This window comes from Gekko japonicus, unplaced genomic scaffold, assembly GCF_001447785.1.
Source record: "Gekko japonicus isolate JY-2015 unplaced genomic scaffold, Gekko_japonicus_V1.1 scaffold1034, whole genome shotgun sequence".
NCBI classification, from domain to species: Eukaryota; Metazoa; Chordata; class Lepidosauria; order Squamata; family Gekkonidae; genus Gekko; species Gekko japonicus.
Window position 1 is genome coordinate 168807 of NW_015161983.1, and position 21856 is coordinate 190662.

General features: G+C 40.9%; 1 protein-coding gene across 6 annotated transcripts in view; it reads left to right on the forward strand.

Annotated features, from left to right (window-relative positions):
* ARPP21 (cAMP regulated phosphoprotein 21kDa) overlaps nucleotides 1-21856 on the forward strand; it is a 158294-nt gene that overhangs the window by 82974 nt on the left and 53464 nt on the right. For all 6 annotated transcript variants that reach the window (XM_015429788.1, XM_015429792.1, XM_015429789.1 and 3 more), the window contains one exon: nucleotides 5754-6014. In XM_015429788.1, the coding sequence (XP_015285274.1) occupies nucleotides 5754-6014 (261 nt within the window). The remainder of the gene's footprint in view (nucleotides 1-5753; nucleotides 6015-21856) is intronic.

Here is a 21856-nt window from a genome sequence, read left to right on the forward strand (position 1 = left end):
AGCAGGTACAATGTCATAGGGTCTACCCTCCAAAGCATCCATTTTCTCCAGGGGAACTGATCTCTGTCATCTGGAGATCAATTGTAACAGTGGGAGATCTCCAGGTCCCACCTGGAGATTGGCAACCCTAGGGGAAAGTCAGCTGCACAGCAGGGGGGTTGAAGAGAATGGTTTGATGCCTGCTGGGCCAAGATTGGCAACAATAGTTCCCCAGGAGCAAATAGCTGGGTTGGAGGGTGGAGTCTATGGCACTGTAACCTGTCTGAGGTCCCCCTCTCCGAGCTCCACTCCTCAAATCTCCAGGAATTTCCATACCTAAAGCTGGCAACTTTATCTCCTCCCCTCTCAGCAGCCTCTTATTTTGCCTTAAATTGGTTTTGATGCCAGCAGAGTGAGAAAATGCCAGAGGCTCTGGGTGGGTGCCCCATCGTAAATGCACCAAACAATTCCTAAGGGGAGGGGGGAGTTTGAGGTGTGGAATGTAGTGAAGTCCAATCAGCTTCCATATGCAAAAGACCTTGAAGGTTCCATATGCAACTGACATTCCAACTGCCTTGCGGTGGGGGGGAGTTTAGGTGTGGAATGGAGTGAAGTCCAATCAGCTTCCATATGCAAAAGACCTTGAAACACTGGGCGGGACTGCACAAAGCAGCCAGTCAACCCAGCCAGCGTCTTCTGACTGACAATTTAATCTTCCATACACTAAAGGGGCCAACTTTAGAACTTTGGCACCCACTATTCAATTATAATAAGGGAGAGATTTTATTGTTCTACTGTAAATTTTTGTTAGTGTTGGTTAGCCACCTTGAGTGCTCAGAAAAAGGCAGAGTGTGAAGTTGGAATTAAATAAATACGCAAGAGAGCGGGCAGTCCTTCGGGGATTCTAGTTCCAGGCCATGTTGTGCTTTAAATGTAATAACCAGCAAAATTGATTTGTGCCCAGAAGCAAATTGGCAGTCAAGTCTTTTAATGCTGTCAAATGATATATCTCATAGTTTAGACTGGTCTGAAATCTCACAACTGTATTTTTGCACAAGTCAAAGCTTCTAAGCAACCACACAGAGTGCCTTGCAGTAGTTTAACAGAGATATGATCAGAATATACATAACCACAGCTAATTTTCTCAAGGAAGAGCTGCAGCAGATTTACTGAAGGCACTACAATGGAATCCTGAAGTTCCCCTTGTAGGCACAACTCTCACAATAACCCCATACAGTGAACCTTCTCTCCAAAGGAGGGAGAGCACCTTTCTCCAAAGCAGGCCAACTCTTCAATCAATCCTAAGGACACTTTCCTAGTTAACAAAATTGGACATGCTTAGACATGCTTATGATCGCTCCCTGTGCTTAGTATTAACCAACAGCACTTCAGTCTGTTGCCCCTGTGTACTTCTGAACTGTGGCTGCGATCATACAGAGTGGAAGCTGCGGCAGGCAAACAATTCCCCCGCGGATTAAAGGGACATAATCAGACAGACACATCTGTCTGGCATCCCGGAGTCGTTGGCGGGGCATCTCGTTGCGCCACAGGAGCAGCGCAAAAAACCACCAGGGAAACGTCAGTAGCATAGGGAACTGCAGGGCGGGCGGGCAGAAGTCTGATCACGTAAACGTGCGTCAGTTCGCCCCGGGGCAAACAGCCTCGCTTCCCACCCGCAGTTTCTCGGTTGGTATGATCAGAGCCTGTGTTTTGTATGTTTCCAGTGCATATGCAAAGATTAAGGATAGTGAGGGAGAATTTCTTTATATCTTGATCTAAATTGCAGGAATCAATGAGGTATCCTCTTGGATGTTCAAAGGTTCTTTTGCACAAATCTCATGAATTATTATAAATTTTTTAAAGTGGAAAGAAGATACTTGGCAGTCAGGTTAAAGGGAACCACACTTGAGGTGGGAACTGGAATGCCTACTTAACCTTGGTTTCCATATTGAAGTGTCATGTGTGAATCTTCCTTATTGTACATTCAGGAGTAAAGGTGGTATAGATAGGAGCACTGAAAAATTATCAGAACCAAGGGAAATGTATGTTGTATTTATTTATTTATGTAATTAATTAAATTTTTATCCTGCCTTCCCCCCCAAATGGGCTCAGGGTGGTTACAACATAAAATATACTGAACACAGAATAAAACAGGGTAAAAGCCCTAAAACAACTATTCTGAAGGTCATGCCATCAGTACCTTAAATGTTTTTCCACCAAAAATTATGAAAGTGAAGCATATCTCAGAGACCAATCTTGAAATGTGTTCTGGGACAAACAGCTGGTGTAAACACATACAAAATTCATAACAAAGGGATGGCGGGGGAGAGCTTACTCTGTCATGTCAGAGTCGTAATGAGCAAGCTGGATTAATGTGAAAGATTCTTCAGAACACTCTGCTCATGGTGGAGATTTCATTCTTGCATGAAAAGGATAGACTTGCTTTGAACTGCATAATATGCCCTTGACCAGTTTCTGCAGATAGGGATTATCTCTTTATCCTTACCCAGATTTATTTTTATCCTTCACCAGCATGTATTTGTGCTTCCTGTCAGGTTCAGTAACTTCCCCAACTCTTGTATGATTGAACTAGACATTCAACCAGACCTTGGCATTTTCCGTCTAGGTATCCTGTCTAGGCAATTGCTCGAGGTAAAATATGGGACACTGTAAAAATGTAGAACAAAGTTTGATTCCAGAGGCACTTTTAAGACCAACAAAGCTTAATTCTGGGTATAAGCTTTTGTGTGCATGAACACTTCTTCATATACATTGAAACAGACTTCCTCAAGCCTTACGTACAGGTAGAGAAAGGAGGGGTAGTTGCCAAGAAGGGCTAGTTAGAGTCAAGATGCATATGTAACTGAGTGATAAGTATACTAAAATTGAATTAAAGCAGTTGGTAAGATCCATGAATTGCAGCATATTAACATACAACTAAGAGTAAACAAATAGATGTGAGAACGAAGTTTGAGTCCAGTGGCACCTTTAAGACCAGCAAAGTTTAATTCTGGGTCCACGGAAATACCACACAAGTTAGAGGCTTGGCATATAGGAACCCCAAACAGACTCCTCAAGGGAGTCAGCTTCTGCAGTGCCCCAACTTTTGCTGTGCAACTAAAGGAACTCTTGATTAAGGGAAAGGTTTTAATAGGATGGGTTTATTTCCTTTTCCCCATTTTTTCTCTTTTCTCTAATGTTCTAATTTATGACTAACATTCTCAAACATTGTCCTTGCCATTGAAATAAGAGGGGAAGCACATCAACATTCCCATCTGTCCAAGGAGTGTATCTGGATGATAGCTGTTAGATTTCAGTCCAGTAGCAACTTAGAGACCAACATGATTGTCAGGGTATAGGATTTCGAGAATGAAATCTCCCTTCATCAGACACGAGTAGGAATGGAGTTCTCTGAGTTTTTATATCCCAGTCAGAAGATGGGAGGGGTGTCATAAAAATACTTGTAAAGGATGCAGAGGTACAATGCATATTGTAATCAGCTTGATTAGGGCAGAGGGGGGAAGCTTGGGGGCAGAAAATTAGTATATGTAGTGAGATGAGAATCCTGTGTTGCTATTCAGTTCAGGGGGGTCCATTGTTCTGAAGTTGTGAATTAACTCAACTTCAGCAATGTCAAACTGTAATTTCCCCTTGATTTTTGTTGTTGTTTTTTTGTTTGAGAATTAGATTTATCACCTGGCTTTAAAGAAGCTGACAAAGTTAAACCTTTTCCCCAGATTTCATGCTTTGGGAAAGTGGTTTTCGTGGTGCATTTGTGTACCTCCTAGGTTTCCCCCAGTTTTCTTCAATCTTTTTTGAACCTGTTTTGATGGCACGTTTTAGGAAAGGTTATAGCAAATTATGGATAGCTGCCATGTCCCCACTGCCATTTTCCCTGTCCCCACTGCATACAAATCTGTGTATCGGGTTCTCTGAATTCTCAGCTTTCTTTTTAAGACTCCTTTAGGCTGTGGTCAAACATCAGGCTTAGTGCAGTCTGGCCACATCTCTAATTTATCTGGTGTTCTTGTTCTGGAGAGTTTCATCCAAACACACCACCCTTATCCTGCCTTACAGCATGTTTGCCCCATGGTCGACCGGTCAGATTACTGCTGCACGGTAACCACAGAGCAGGTGCTCAGGCATCATTTTTTTTAATGTGTTTTATGAGCATGCGCAGAAGTGCTTATTTGAAGCACCACTCTTTTTTGACAGCTCCGCGATCCTTCCACCAAGTACTGTGATCATTGGTTCCTATACAACTGTATTTCTGCACCAGAAATCACTCCCATTCCCACCTGATCTTACTCCCTTTCCCACTCATTTCATAGGGAAGATTTCCCTTTTTCTCTCCCTATAGAGCATTCCTGCCAGAGCAGTATTATGAAGTGGCTTGGACTAAAGTTCCAGGGTCAGAATCCTGGCTGTCAATATGGGAGCCTAAATAAGAACTATTTCCAGCACCATCCTACCGCAAGAAATGGCAGAAAGGGTCATTTTTCTTGAATTTGTCACTTTAAAACAATCCTCCCCGGGGGGGGGGGGGCTCCCAGTACCAACAAAACATTGCAGCACATAAAAGTACAAGCGGTGTCTCACAGCCCTCTGGCGGAGTTCCGCTTATGCTCATATTGCTACCTGAATTTAAAAATGGTGCAAAGATGGAAATGTTCTATCAGACTTCCCAAACGGCTTGAGTTTGCAAGAGGGAGTTCAGACATCAGGAAATGCACAGTGAAACCGGTTGAATCCATAAAGCTCGAACTTTCTCCAGTGTTGGGAAAGTTGGGGATGAGAACAGGAGGCCAGCCACTGTTGAATGGGGTGGGGACGAGGCTGTCTGAATGAGCATTTTAAATCCAGAAGGGAGAAGCAATGACATTGGATCAAACAGCTCGTCTCATCACAGCCATAGCTGTGGAGATATAAGGGGAAAGACATGGCTCTGCAGTGAAAGGGATTAGAAACTTACTTTTCAAAAATGAAAGCTGAGAATTCAGAGCTTCTGATATGCAGATTGTTGTACCATTATAATGTATTCAGTAGCTGATTTTTTTAATGAAATGAAAAATCTATGTGCTGGCATGGGGGAAGTGTAGCCACTGTTTGGGCATCGATCAGGGAAAATGTTTCCACTTACCCCGTGGAAGTCCACTCACCACTGCACTTTATCAGCAGCAGCAGCAATGGAGAAATCACAAATGCTTTTCCCTATGTGGAAAACACATCTAGAGGACCACGTGTTTCTGTATCAACAGTGAAGAGCCTGACTCTGTTGAAACACGTAGAAAATCCTTTTTATATCATCTTCATAATATGTGCTTGTAAATCTTAAATGGCTTTAGGATGGCTGGAAAGGCTTGTCACATTTCCTTTTGTGTTCATATATACGTGGATGGGGGTCAAATCAATACAGTGAAATGGGAAAGAGAATCTCAAGCAGAGTTCACAGTGCCAACTTGAGCAGCCGTATCCCCTTCTAAGCCTGTTGATTTCAGTGGCCTTAGAAGTATAAAATTGTGCTTAGGATAGCACAGTTAGATTCCTTGGTAGAGGGGGAGGTTGGTTGGTTTGATGAATTTAATGAGTATGGTGAAGGGGTTTCTCACTTAATTCCAAGTTCTGGTGGGTGGGTGTTTGTTCACTTTTCTTGTGAGCTCGAATGTATTTTCTCCTGCTTCTTGTGTGTGCTTCTTTGAACCCATTTTTTTGTTTTCCAAATATTTACTGCAGAGATCTCTGTTGATCATTTTCAACTGACTTTTGCCTCACAGAGAGATGACATGACAACACAGTTTAGCCAGATGAGCTTAAGTCGCCAGTCCTCAGGAGACAACCCCGATTCGCCTTCTGGTCCTGTCTATCCATCACCTATTATACAGCAGTCTGCCCCGCAGACTGGTTACGTCATGGCACCCCCAAGCCAGCAGCTTCCCCCTGGAGGTTTTACAGGTTCAGGTCCACCCGTTTCCCAACAAGTCCTGCAACCCCCACCTCCTCCACAGAGTTACGTACAGCAACCACCACCTGCTCAGGTAAGTATATATTTTCAATTGCTTCCCCTGCTCCCAAGTATTTTGTTTTCTGTTGATTTTCTAGGATATCAGTAGCACAGTAATAGAGAATCTGACATCCAAGGGAACATTTTCAGAGGTCATCACCACTAAAATGCAATACGGTATCACAGAATTTCCATAGGACCAAAACACACATTGAATTTGGTAGGATTGGGGGGGGGGTGTTTGAAAATGTGTCACATGGTTATTTTTTTCTGAAGAAGGTATTTTCATATCATCTTGGTCTAAAAGGAGGAAGCAGAACAGTTTCATATGAAGAAATGTATGCAGTATCTGGCTATGTAACTGTTCTCTTGGTATGTTCTCCTTTTACTTTCAGATTTTTTTTGTCAGTTCATTACTCATTGACTGTGGCACCATACACAGACAGGGATGCTGAGAGCCATCACGTACCCACAAGACAAAACAGGCCTCTGCCTACGCAAGTCCCAGATCTAAGCAAACATTGTATGCAAACATTCAGATGGCTTGCCTAGCTCTAAAGTGCCCCTCTGGGCAACCCTGTATAAAAACTCATGTATGAATACAATGTTGCAGAGTTATCTGCACAAATCCAGTGATGTTACATGGAGACCATCCACACATTCAGCTATGATGGGAGGATTAAGTGGATATGTGAACCAGCCCTTTAAGATCACTGCTCTGAACGCACTGCTGTACTTCTGCATATATATCTACACATGTATATTACAGTGGATGATGACGCATACATTACAGCAGATGGACAATCTTTTTTTCTGAGTGCGCAAAAAGAGCTACCCCTAGTAGCCATCCATCATATTTAATTGACTTGAACATGTACGACAAGGCAGGACTGTAATGGATATTGTCTTCTTGAAGACTGATTATGCTTTACTGTTTGCTACCAAGTATACATGGATGTCTCCCAAGTCTCCTGACAGGATAGGGGAAATTATTATTGTCAAGAAGCAAAAGGGCCCAGATGATTTTGTAACCAACTTACACATTTTTATTTTAAAATGGCTACATTTAATTATAAGTAACTCCAGTGAATTGAACACCTCTAGTTGGTGAATCCAGTTAGTAACATCTTTCTCACACCTTTTTTTTTCACTTTAACCTCTTAAATCTTACCACTTTCCCCCCTAGTTTTAATTATAATTTGTTCATTATTTCTTATAGCTAGGACAGTCACACTTCTCTGCTCCAAGACCTTTTTTTGATAATTTGGAGAGTTTAAACTTTGTCTGCTATATTAATTACTATACCCCCCTCAAAAATATTGGTAATTCAGTCTTACTCAAGATGCAGTAGGTAAAATGACAGTGAGTAATCTTTAAAGGTTTTTTAATTGTGTCTGTTGCTGACATTTATTTTAGATGGTTTTCTGTTTGAACATAAGGTCTTGGCATTTGAAATTAGAACAACACAGATAAAAATTCAGTGGGATTTTAAAGTAGCAGCAAATTGCGTCATGTCAGATGGAGTGCATGAAGTGCATGTAGTGAGAAATTTGTCTATTGTAAGTATCTCCATCATTGAGGATCAGGAACCTAGTGGTGAGTAAATTATGCCCTCCAAGCATTTGAGTAGGCTCAATGAGCTCTCTGCCTCAGTGAGTCCAGATGGTGAATTCTCTAGAGAGCAGTGAGCATGTCAGTCTGCATAGCGCCACCTTGGATTGTCTCTTTCTAAGGAGTAGTGAAATGTCACAAATTACTTTGTCGATACCATGATAATAAATACCTTGGAAAGTGAGTCTTTCATCTTGTAATATAAGCCTTTTATTACACATTCGGGTTACAGCTTTGGCTTATACTGTTGGGTTTTCCAGCAGCGGCATAGTCCTACCATACCACAGTGCTTGGCTTGGAGAACTAACATTTCTGGCTTCTGTACTGGCAGCCAGCAACCAATACTTGTAGGTTTTTTACAGGAAGGTCCCTAAGAACAGAATTGTCTTTTCCAGGAAGAGAACAAATTCCTCTTGCTGCTCCATTGGACTCTGTGTTTTGCTTTCTAGATGTACCAAGGTCCCCAATGTCTTTTAACTTCGAGGTCAAAGTGCAAACACTTGGTGTGCTGACTTGCCAATATGCATCATCAGCCAACATGTACTCCATGCTGCCAGAGCTGTTGTGCAGGAAGGACCATACAAAATGGAGCCACTGCCACCACCATTCTAGTATGTGATGGCAGTGCTGGAGCCAAAAAAGATGTGACACATAAATGTCTCAGTACTTTTTCTTTAAATTAACAGCAGTTCATAGCTGCTTTCAGAAAATTATACTGAGCAGAGGATATAGTTAACCTTTTACTCTGGTGCTATTTATCCTAAACGTACTCTTCCTATTCTTCTCCTAAAGCTACTAGTAGCCCCAAGGAGGGGTGGGGAACACGGTGCCTTTGGAAACAACAGTCCATCTGGGGGGAGACCCAGCATCCCCATACTTACCAGAGTTAAAGGAGAGAGGACTAGCTGGATCAGAATTTGGCCCTGTCTCTGCCAATAGGGCAGGGCAGTTCATCCTTCATATGGTAGCCCAGCAAAGCTGGCCTTGCCCAAGAGGCTGGCAGCACTCCTGATCCAGCACGGCTGGATGTGGGAGAAACAGCCACCTTTAGTGTGCTGGCACCAGCTGGCTTGGGGGAGGTGAGGCAGCCATTTAAAGGAGGTGGAATGTAAGTCTGGACGTCAGGCCAGCCACACCTGATGGGTTGCAGTTCCTGCTCATCAACCTGGTAGGGTGGGGCAACCCTCAGGGAAGGCATGGAGAGGAAGGGGTGGCCATACCCCAGGAAGTCTCTCTCATAGGGCCTAGAAACTCAGGCCTGGTGGACGTGTGAGCCCTCCCACCAGCTAACACACTACAGTGAAGAGCAGTGTAAAGAGAGAAGGAAGACTTAGGATGCTGTTAACCCCTTTCTATGCTCCAGTCTGAAGCCTATAGAGGCTCCCACAGTGAGGTTCTGGAGGATGTGTGATCTCTGCCCAACCCTGACAATGCAGCAGACTCTCACACAGTCCCTATGGGAATATAAATGAGCAAAAGAGTGAGGGAGGAAAGGGTTAAGCACTCACATCCCTAGCAAATTTATCTTAGCTATGCCTGCCCAATCTCCTGCAGTTTCCTTAGGATGACTAATGGTAATAAATAAGTGTGTGTCCTTTATAAAAGTCTAAGTTACTAAACTGTAGTTGGCAGGATTGGGGAGTAGGCAGGAGAACAAAGAGGGATTACAGCAAATCCTTTATAATCACAAGTATTTGTTGCTAACTAATTTCTCAGGTTATTTTCATAGTTCGCAGCAAAATCTTTTTACTTTCAGTCAGAAATTTGCAAACTTGTTGCCTAAGTTGCCTTTTCACACTTTTTCTTACATCAGTTTTGTTTGTGTGTTGTATCTGAAGTTCTTACAGATGTTTATTTATTTATTTGTTTGAAGAAATGTTGAAGAAACGTTGGAATTTTTTCATAGCTATGTTGAGGTGGATGATTTAAAATTTGTTTGTGGTACAACACTCTTTGTATCATGCATATCATGCATTTTAGTGAAGTCCTATGTGTGGAGCTGACTGTATACTGATTCTTCAGGTTCTACTTCAGATTTGTACATTAAGCATAGCAGAATTTGTTTTTTTAGATTCTCACTTGGAACTGGCTATGGTAAACTAAATTTAGTTCATAGGTTAAAGGACATAATGATTAGAAGCTTTTGTAAATTTTGTTACACCTCAGACAAAATCAAACAGGATAATCTTTGGTCAATACTATGGAGAACCGATATTGAGGTATACCTGTTCACATTGATTTGGATATTCCATATTGATAGCACATAGAGAATTCCAGTAGGCACCTTTGACCAGCTTGCTTTACCTACCCCTACTGTGAGAAAGGATAAATAGAGTTCCTAAACAGTAGTAAAATTTTAATGTCATTGTTGATGACGTGATGTAGTTGTCATCTGCACAAATGTGGTTGAGAGTCTACGGAGTGATCCAGCATATAAAGGCAGAATAATTGGGGGGAGATGTTACCCTTCACATCATGACAAGGCAACTGAACAATTTCACAAGTGTAATTATTTGGAGTCTGTATTTTCTGAGAAAGGCAAGTGGGTTTGTCACTTAAATACACCAACATTATAAGCTCTGGAATCTTTTGGCCAGTTTTTCACTTTGAAAGAAATAGAGAGGGTGAGAATGGAGCTAGATCTAGTTTTTCTCATCTGTGTTATAAGGGGGATTTTTTGGGATGGATAGAACACCTGGTAATATCAAGAAACAATTTTTAAGATTATTGAAAATTTCAGTTATTGTGTACCATGCCCAGTAATCTTGTAGCAATTAGAGAAGCGGTAGTAGGATTTATGTTTGTCAGCTTCTTTTTCTTAATTTTTTAAACATTACTGTCATCTTTCTGCAGTCGAGAATACATTGCCAAGAAAATGTCTCTTGGATCAATTTGCTCATGCAATAAAATGAGCATAAAATTTAAGAAACTGCATCTTTTTTCAAGTGAAAAAGAAAAGCTAATGAAAACAAGCTGAATGACTTCTTTTTGGACTGAAGGATTTAAACTTAGTTTGGGCTTCTAGTTCCTACCATATTTCCATTTTATTAAATCTAATCATGCTCTCAAAAGTTCTTTTCATGACTAGACATACTGCTCCTTGCACAAGGCCTTTTTTCATTAACATTCCAGGCTAACCTACATTGTACCTTGAAAGGCATTATTTGAAAATCCAAGATAATAATGCTTAAGTGTTTGTAATGCCCTGTCAATTGAAAATGTTTGTCATGTACTTCATTGTGGCCTATATAATGGATCTGGGAAGAAATGTAAAGAGAAATTGTTGGCAACGGATGATTTGACCAAACTGTTTGTCTGTTATCCACTCAAGAGAAATAGGTCACATACAGAGGGCTCTTTTCGTAGCAGGAACTCCTTTGCATATTAGGCAACACACCCCTAGTGTAGCCAATCCTCCAAGAGCTTACAGTAGCCCCTGTAAGAAGAGCTCTGTAAGCTCTTGGAGGATTGGCTACATTAGGGGCGTGTTGCCTAATATGCAAAGGAGTTCCTGCTACAAAAAAAGCCCTGCGCGGGGCCGGGCAGCAAAATTTACAGTGGTCACATAGTTTTGAAGACTGGAGCAAAAGCGGTTGATTTTTTGAAAGTATATGTTAAATAATATTCCTTCCTTAGTCATTTGTGCATTAGTACATTTGTAATATGAGCAAAAGTGTAACCTTTTGCCTTTGCAGTAAGGTCAACCCAACCTCTACCCTTTTTGAAAACCTTTCAACAGTTTTCCAGAGTTTTCAAGAAATTTTACAGTTCACTTCCCACACAAAGTAGAGATTCCCAGGCCTGGTCAATTGGTTCTGTATGACTATACTTCTGCCTGTATACTGAAGATAGATACGTGTGCCTCTGTTGGATCTCATAGTTAAGGCTAAACTCAACATGAAATTATATGTTTGTTTATTTACATCATTTGTATCCTGCATTTCTCCCCTGTGGGGACCCAAAGTGGCTTACATCATTCTCTTCTGCATTTTATCCATGATTAGGATTTTAAAAAATGTAAAGCTAATAAGCAATTCCACTTGGCTGCTTTTTGGAAGACTGGGGAATGGTTTCTGGGGAGATAGTAGTGTCTCTTCCATTATTTGAACTGAACCCTCTCTTACCTGCAGAGAAGAAAGACAGGTACAGCATCTCAGCGGGAACAGCAGTCTGGGAGGGGTAATTTAAATCATTGCAGAGGCACAGAGGGAAAGTGTTAAACACCCCCTTCCCCGTGATCTTCAAAGCCACCACATGGGGCTGCTAATTAGCTTTTTAAAAATGCAGGCAACTATTTGGAATACCTGTTTTTCAAAGTAAGGACTTGCTGGAAGGAAGTACTGATTCTCCTAGCCTGATGCAATCATGGAAAGAAATAATGTGTTCAGTATGACCTCCACATAATTCCAAGCTTCATCCGTTATTGCAGCAGTCAGTTCTGGAATAGAGGGAAAGTGGGGTTTTGACAACTACAGAACCAGCTTGGTAACGTGAGAATCAGGCCAGAGATTGCTACTGTGACAAAACTAGAGAAAAGGAAGAGTTTATAATGGCTGAACTAATGCCATGTCTTCAGCACTATGTTTTTCAGTGTTTTATTTGACTGGTGGAATGATATGTAACTAGTTGACACGATCTTGGGCATTTCTTAAAGTTGATTTGAATAATAGTCCAGGGGTCCTCAAGTTGGTTGTCATCATAAGTAGGCAGACAGACAGAGTGACTTCATGGACTTATGGTACGTTGTCTTCCAAAATACTGTGAATTCAGTCATCTGCATACTAAAACTGATTTTTTTTTCCATTTCATGGAGCCCTGCTGTTAGATTTGGGATAGTAGAGAGACTTGTGGATAAATGTCTATTAATTAGTTCCTGTAATTGCAGCAGCCTTTCTTCTGCCAGATCCAATGTCATGGGAGGAAGGCAACAATAGGCAATTTTCTGAGCATGTCCAGTCAGTGTGGGATTATCTTTGAAGGAAAAAGATGGAAGTTGGCTGAGCCTGGGAGTCTAAAGATATCTTGCATTAATATATTAAAGTTTAATTAAAGCTGCCTATAAGGCTGCCTTCTAAAGCCCAGTTTCCCATTTTGCATCAAAGGCGAAGCTGATAGATTTTTATAGTGCCAACATCTAAGAGAGGTGGAAAGCATTTGTTCTTTGCTTGCCGTTTCTTTCTGCCCTCCATTGTCCCATTCTGACTCAGAGATTCTTTTAGAAGCTTAACAGGACTCCCCCTCCCCCGCTGTCCAGACTCTTATCTGATTTTTCTGTGACAGTGGCTAGTCACAGAGAAAATGCCTAGAGCAGTCTAGTTTTTATTTTGTCTCCTCCAGGGGCAAACTCCCTCTTTGCTGCCTCCCTTGCAGAAACGTGTACTGTACACGTTCTCATCTCGCCCTTCTCTTCCCTCATGTGTTTTAGTGATCGTGTCCAAGAAAACTATAAATAACCAGTCTGGATATTTGAAGTATTTGACCCATAACCACAAAGTCTTATTTAAATTAGAGGATGAAAATTACCATCAGTAAACAAACAGTTGAGGGAGAGTTAAACTTCCTCTGAAAAAACCATTCCACATTTTTCAGTAGACTCTGTCTGTTGGATGGAGGGGGGAGACATTAGATTTTGCAAACAGCAAAGCCACACATTTTCTTTGCAATACATCAAATACTAATGGTTTTATGTGTCAACTTGCGCTCCAGTGGCTTCTTGCAGAAAGCTTTGATAATGCCTCCTGAGTGGGTGGTTCCTGAATGGAGAAACAGATAAAAGACATCAGCTTTGCGGTGCTCCCAAAGAAAGCCAAGTGAAATTACTAGGTATCAGAGCATGGGGAGTGTACTTTTTTGTGGGACAAGATTATCTAGCCATCATTTGGCTCTAGATAATACTAGTATATTTTAAGCCTGGGTGATGGCATGCAAAACATGGGTCCCAACAGTTTTCTCCCATACAGTAAACTATTCCTTTGCAGCAGCTCACCAATCTAACTATTTCCCCCATTCTCTGTACAACCTTTTTTCTTTTGGTGGCTGTTGCTAGTTTACCAACCCACAGTATGAAAACACAGAGATTCCAATAGTTGGTTACAGTGGAGTATCACACAAGAGTTTCTGCAAGTCCTCATTAACAGTTCAGGACTGGGGTCTGGATAAGAGAGATTAATGGAATTTGATTATTCAAAGCAGTCTTTCATAGTGAGATTCAGGGACCTGTGGGGGTCCACTAAGATATTCCATAGTGTCTGCAGTCTTTTGTAAGGACAGAAGATGTTGAAATGAAGGAATGGGGGTAAGGACGTCCCATTTCAGGAGAAGAGGGTCAAATTAGTTTACCCCTTATGAACAGTGGGATCTCATAGCGCTCCTGTCACCCATGATCTGCTCAACTGAAGATACCTCAGAGCACTGGCCAGAAAACATGCTGATTAGTTGCTGGGAACCAATACCTGAGTGCTAAGCACTCTCATTGGTTAATAAGTGGCCTCAAGGGCGTACAGTACTCATGATGTCAACATAATTGCTTCCAATATGTTCTGCTGTACACCAAAAAGGGATTTCAGCAGAGAGACGCATACATGCCACTCCTCATCCATAGATTATAATGGATTATAATGGATACCAAAAATTCAGGTATAATTGATGTTTGTCTGTTTCTGTAAAACTGTAAACGTTTTTGCAGGCCCCTTCTCATCTCTGTCCAGCTGCCCTCTCCCAAGAAGTTATTAACTAATAAAGGAGATTTCTTGCTACCTCTAATGCAAAATCCCTTTTAAAAGGGTTGAGATGGATTAGAACTTGTGTCAGGCTCTCTTTGGTTACGGCCTTGTAGAATCAGCTGCTCTCTGAGGCCTGGCAGTTAATAACGTTTTTCTTAAACTTGGTTCTAAAGGGTAGGTCACTGTACTGGTTTAAGGAAGATGAATCAGATGTGGCGTCCCTCAGGCACTTTAAAATTGGCTGTCCAGTGTGTACCTGCAAAGAAGGATGAGAGGGCTTGGAACTTTGCAGAACCTTTAATCAAAATGGGGCTCTTTAGGTTACTAAAGTTTGAGTGTTGCTTATTTAGATAAAGATGTGTATTTTTGGGGGAGCCATGAATGCTTAGTTACTGTCAAAGTTATACATTAATCACCCTGAATTATATAATTTTTTTTCATCTAATATTTCATCCAGCAAACAGCATTCTTCACAATGATCAATGGATGCTCCGATAAGCTACTAAATGAAGTATATAACAAATTCATTTTCTTCCAGTCAATTTAAAAAATAATTTCCCTCTGGTTAACTCTGGATAAGAGTATCTAAATTCTACAGAGATAAATTGATTTACATTTGTATAGTAGTTATTAAATACAAATTACTATATGGGAGCTGCTCATTTATGATGATATGTGCAAAAATGTCTCATGGCTGGTTCAATACTGATGTGATTATTTTGAAACCATTCTTTGTGATGTTATAGAACAGACTCTATTTCAGACGTATGCATGGGAATTTGTTCAATTTGAGCCAGTTTGGTGTAGTGGTTAGAAATGCGGACTCTAATCTGGGAGAACCGGGTTTGATTCCCCCCTCTTCCACATGCAGCTGCTAGTATGACCTTGGGTCAGTCATAAGTTCTTTCAGAGCTGTTCTCTCAAGGGCAGTTCTTGAGAGAGCTCTCTCAGCCCCAGCTACCTCACGGGGTGTCTGTTGTGGGGAGGGGAAGGGAAAGGGATTGTAAGTCGCTCTGAGACTTCGTTGGGTAGTGAATTGTGGGGTATAAATCCAATTTCTTCTTCTTCTTCTTCTTCTTCTTCTTCTTCTTCTTCTTCTTCTTCTTCTTCTTCTTCTTCTTCTTCTTCTTCTTCTCCATTTATTTAATTTTTGACATCAATTCCAAAAGGGACTGTTTTATCATTGGGTTGTTTTGTATGGTTTTGTTTAGTTATTGTTTTTTTCATTATAGTTATTTCATTTTCATAATTCTATTTCATTATTGTTTCCTTTTGGTTTTAATGGAAGACCCCACTCCTTCTTGGTCTGTACCTTCATGGCTTTCCATCCAAACTGAATAAACCTCATGGAGATTGCAGTACTCCCCTAGAACATCCACATGATCAGATTTCAGGCATATAGAATAAATGGGTTCACCTTCTTGAGGCAATGAAAAGGGCCCATGTTTTTATTTATTTATTTAATCGTTGTGCTTGGGTTACACTTGGGAAAAGCAGACATATAACATAAACTGAGTTACACTGAGGTTTGGAATACCTCACACATGTTCTCTCTATGTGCTCATTAGGAAATGATGGCTTGTACAACTGAAATGAATGGAATAGTCATATGTACACTGAGGTACATATTTAAGTAACCTCCAACAACATCTTTGGAGAGGACTCATTTAAAATTAAACGGGTTTGATGTTAAACAACAAGGACACACTGAGGCAACACATAGTCATAATGAGTCACACACTGAGACAGTAAAGAAGACTGAGTAATGAAGTAAATAAGACAGAGGGATTAAATAAAAAACTGGGCTCCAAAGAGCCAGGAGTGGCAGGAAGGAAGGAAGGAAGGAAGGAAGGAAGGAAGGAAGGAAGGAAGGAAGGAAGGAAGAGAGGGATTAAATAAAAAACTGGGCTCCAAAGAGCCAGGAGTGGCAGGAAGGAAGGAAGGAAGGAAGGAAGGAGTGCCCACGAGTTCTTGTATTGTGAGAAAGGGAGAAAAGTACCTCTTTCTCTACCTGCTCTATCCCATGCATTATCTTATAAACCTCAATCATGTCATCCCTCAGCCGTCGTTTCTCCAAGCTAAAGAGCCCCAAGCGCTTTAACCTTTCTTCATAGGGAAAGTGTTCCAACCCTTTTATCATTCTAGTTGCCTTTTCTGCCCTTTTTTCAAAGCTATAATATGTTTTTAAGGTGTGGTGACCAGAACTGTACACAGTATTCCAAATGAGGTCGCACCATTGATTTATATAGGGGCATTATGATATTGGCTGATCTGCTTTCAATTCCCTTCCTAATAATCCCTAGCATAACATTGGCCCTTTTTATTGCAATCACACACTGTCTCGACATTTTCAGTGAGTTATCTACTACAACTCCAAGATCTCTCTCTTGGTCAGTCTCTGCCAGTTCAGACCTCATCAATGTGTATTTATAGTTAGGATTTTTGGCTCCAATGTGCATCACCTTGCACTTGGCCACATTGAACCCCATTTGCCACATTGACACCCACTCACCCATCCTTGACAGATCCCTTTGGAGTGCCTCACAATCCTCCCTGGTTTCCACCACCCTGAACAACTTGGTATCATCCACAAATTTAGCCACTTCACTGCTTACTCCCAACTCCAAATCATTAATGAACAAGTTAAAAAGCATCGGACCAAGTACTGATCTCTGTGGTATCCCACTGCTTACCACCCTCCACTGAGAAAATTTCTCATTTATACTCTCTGTTTCCTATTAATTAGCCAGTTTTTGATCCACAAAAGGACTTGTCCTTTTATCCCATGATTTTTGTGCTTACTTAGGAGCCTTTGATGAGGAACTTTATCTAAAGCTTTCTGGAAGTCAAGGTAAACAACATTTATTGGGTCCCCCTTGTCCACATGTCTGTTCACCCCCTCAAAGAACACTAACAGGTTAGTGAGACAAGATCCCTTACAGAACCCATGCTGAGTCTGCCACAATAGGTTTTTTTTTCATCAGTGTGCTTACTAATTCTTTCCTTAATAACAGTTTCCACCAATTTATCCAGTATCGACGTCAGACTGATTGGCCTGTAATTTCCCGGATCTCCTCTGAAACGCTTTTTAAAGATAAGGGTGACATTAGCTACCTTCCAGTCCTCAGGAATGGAGGCAGATTTTAATGAAAGATTACATATTTTTGTCAGGATATCCACAAGTTCACATCTGAGTTCTTTCAGAACTCTCGGATGTATGCCATCCGGGCAAGCCCAAAATAAAGACAGTAAGATGTTTCAGAAAGTTTCAGAGTTTAGAACAGAACAGAAACTATATTCAAGAACAAAGTCAAGCTAGTAAGGAATAATGAAGGAATAATAGATAGCTATCGGATGCTCTAATTGACACAAGAACCTGCAAATCTTCTTTCGCTCTCTCCCACTCTCTCTCTCTCTGTAGGGTTGCCTTTAAATGGTTGGGGGAAAGCAGGGGGTGTTTGTGCATGGTACTGCATCCCCAATGCAATGATGTCACTCCACATTACATCATTTCATCAGGAACTGCCCCACCCCTTCCCAGAATGCCCCCCAAATCCTCCCGCTGGGGAGAAGATATGATCTGGCAACCCTATCTCTCTGGGATCCTTAGGCAATAGGCAAGCTTCAGTATGTGACATCAGATTAGTTTGTTTCAGAGCCCCAGCCCAAATCCTTCAGGATTGGAATACCTCACACATGTTCTCTCTATGTGCTTATTAAGAAATGATGGCTTGTACAACTGAAATGAATGGAATAGTCAGAAAGTCAGAGACTACAAATGATGAAAGAAACAGAGCAAAACAAAAGAAAATCATGTTTAGATTGGCAATTTGTTTTGTTTCTATGTGAATTATGATTATTACAAAACACCCCATTTATGTAATTATTGTAACTAATAATGATAGACATGCACAAGTCTATAATGTGTATATCACTATGGCTACCATATCTAAAACTCAGGACAAACAGCACCCTGGATCCAGGTTCAAGTTACAGTCCCAATTCTTTGTCCTTATATTGTAATTTGTAGTTGGGTGCTTGTCATTTTCACAACTCAAATATACTGTAAGGTCTGGCAGGTATTCATCCTTATTGAATGACAGTTGGTTCTGTTTGATCATTCTTTCCTTTCTCCCGTTGAAACTGCATGAGACAATGCTCTTGAACAGCAGAAATGGTTATAACTTAAGGGATGAAAATACTGGGGGGAAATTGGCTAGCTTCAGGGGTTTTATCACAAAGTAAAAAATTCAAAGCACCTGAGATTGAAAATTCAAAATGACAAGCTAAAAAGTGATAATAAAAAGCACTCTTGAGATTCTCATAAAGTGGACACTTGAGAAGAATATGAAAAGAAGTATCAATCTTACCTGAAGGGCATGGGCAGGGTCATTCAGAATATGGGATATTCATAAATCTACCCTGGCAAACCTGAGAGCATTTAACGTAGCCAGACAAAAGGCCCTTGTATTTCAAGGGATAGTCAAGTAATATGCATATACTGGAAGATTTTTTTGGAGGGGAAATACCAAAATATTGAGAGGAGCAAACACAACATGCTCTGAATCTGGTCCTTTGAGAGTCACGTTTCGTAAAATGTTTTTTAACCAGAGCATAAATTCTGTGTTCTCCATGACTTTTTATCAAATCTGATGTTATAGCAAGGGCCATGGACTTCTCATCAAGGAGTGTCATCCATGAAGATCTACAAAAATCCAGTCCCAGTACATGCAGATACTCCTTCTCACTAAAGATCATCTTAACCCTTAAATGAAGCACAAAAAGCGTAGCCCTAGCTTCCAATGATTTTGGGCCAAATTCTGTCCAAAGAGCAATACCTGATACACAGTAAGGGGGCATTTACAAGTCTCTGAAGAAATTGAAGAAGAAACACCAAATAAAAAGAGGATGTGAGGCAAAGCCCCCTGATCCTCCACCCGGGTTAACATGAATATTAGCAGGCACTCTCTGGCTTACAGGTGTCTGTAATTGGGCCTCCCTCCCTACATCAACCTTATCTCCTTCCAGGCCAGGTTCAAGAATGTGATAATTGGCTATCATGAGCACCTTCTCAGTTCTGTAACTAGATGGGAGGGGGGAAGCAGAACTGGATGTCATCGTCTTCTGGAGGGTTCCATCAAGTGAGCTCCCTGATTGATTTGGGGAGACCACCTGGTGCCAGATGATAAAAAAATAATAATTAAGCCATAGACAAGAGGGAAGCCATGCTAACTTCATGTTTTGACTGGGCAGTGGCTCTATGCCAAACCTCATCATGATGGACTGCTATGTAGACAACACTTAAGCCTCTAGCCTAGACTCTGATATTCTAAGGCTGTGGTCACACATGCTAAATAATCCACTTTCAATCCACTTTCAGTGCACTTTCCAATTGGATTCTTACTGTGTGAACTGGCAAAATCCAGTTGAAAAGTGCGTTGAAAGTGGATTATTAAGCATGTGTGATCACAGCATAAGAGCTGTGTCATCTAGTACCAGGTATAAAAGTGTTAGAGAAGTTATCTTATTTTTTGCTGCAGGATTGTAGAGACTGTGTTGCCTAGTGATATTTTATTTCTTAAAGTATTTAATAAGCCTTTATATATTTTACCAAGGTCTGGTTTCTTGTGTGCAAATAACCATGAGGACCCATACGTCTGAGTGCTGCTTGCTTGCCCAAGGGGTAGTGGCTCAGAGGGACCCAGGCTTGGGTCCTTGACAGAGGAATAACTTCTAAATTAAAGACCAGAATAGCACAGAGTGTATATCTTACAGAACGGAAGAAATTTAGAACTGCTCCTGTGCTCAGATTGGCTTTATTAAGTGCAAAATTATGGTGAATGCTCTAAGGCAAATTTGATGCAAACAAAGTACCTGGATATCTGAATTCCCTAACTTGGTCAAGCATAAGGCCATCAAAGAGCCAAATAAAAACTTCTTAAGGTTAATTTGCAATCCCTCCTTAGAGCAATACTGTAAGAAAATCCATAGTGATCTTTGGAACCCCACCTGAGTATGGGAAAGAAGGAATGCATCATAAGCGTAAAGGAGAACAGAAGTGCTAAACTTGGCCAATTAAGGCAGATGAACTTCAAAAAACTTGTGGACAAGCCATTTATATATAAATGAGATGTGGGCAAGAAGGCATTCTTGTTCTCACCTCTTTGTTCCATTTAAATAATGCAGGTAGTTAACCTTCCGACCACAGTGAACCTAAGCAATGAGGTCAGTGTGAAATTTCTGAATGAGGCACAGAAATAATCTCTAGCTGTATTTGCTAATTTAGCCCATAATCTCACTCTACAGATTGCAATCCCCTTTAAGATCCATAAACCTCACAAAAAGATAACTAAATGACTATATTTCTCAGCTTGGTGATAATGCACTAAGCAATGATCCAGGGTAGATGTATGATAATTCAAAGACTGCAAATTCCCTTTTGCCCAAGATGACTCTCCTAGATAGACATGAACCCTTCTAGTCTATAAATAAAATACTGCAATCATTTAATGCATTGGGTTGTTTTTAGCCATTTGGGATTGGTTCCTGTCTCCCATTGTGAAGGTCTCCCCCTCCCCCTCACCTCTGAATTTGCTGTATCCACTTAGATTTTAGGAGCCTCATTTTGAGAATTCTTGAGGTTGGGTGCTGTTATTCTTTATTGTTGTTACTGTACTTAAGGCATTAATAATGAATTGATGTGTTGTGTCTGATTTTAAAAAATGATGCTTGTTACCTTAAACTTCTAAAGAGGATTTAATTTAAGCTAGATCTCAGCCCTAGGAGCTGAGCATCATGTTTTTCCCTGCAAGTCTAGGGCCAATTAGCAAACATACAACCAGAGGTACTGTATTAGTGTGTGTTGCTAAGAGAAAAGCAGTTTCTGGGTCCTTTTCTTAGATATTGAATGTAATTTCACCCTTGCCAAATACTGTATGCTGAGTGCATAGTGGGGCTGTGCCGGTCTTGGTGTCCATTCAGCACCATACCAAACAGCAACCTGTGACATGACATGGAATATGCAATGCTTCCACCCGACTCAAGAAAAGAGTATGAAAGGCTTTTTGGGGGGGGGGGGGGGAAGAGGGAGAAAGAAACCATCACATATGGTCAGAAGGCCTGTCTATCTGACAAGATATTTCCTTTTATCACACACCTCTTTTGTGACAATTTTCCTGGACCTGGGAACACATCTTTCTAAGTAGTCTTTTTAATCCCTTCCCTTACTTTAGAGTTATTTGAGGGGCTGCACTCCATCTCCTCATCAGGGTTCTCCAGTCCCCCCCCCCCATTTTTGCAATCCTCCCTATTTCATGATCCCATTTCCATTTTGCAGTTTTATCTATGATGTTCTATCGCTTTCTGTATCATTCTCATCTGTTCATCTTGGTGATTTACAGAATCAGAGGAATGGCATTCTGAAGTCAGGGCATACTTTTAGAGAACAGAAAATTGTGTGTTTCTAAGAATGACTTACAGAGAAAGTCCTTAAAGCTACAGGGTTTTTTCTCTCTTTTGTTTGGAATTTTCATTATACAAGATT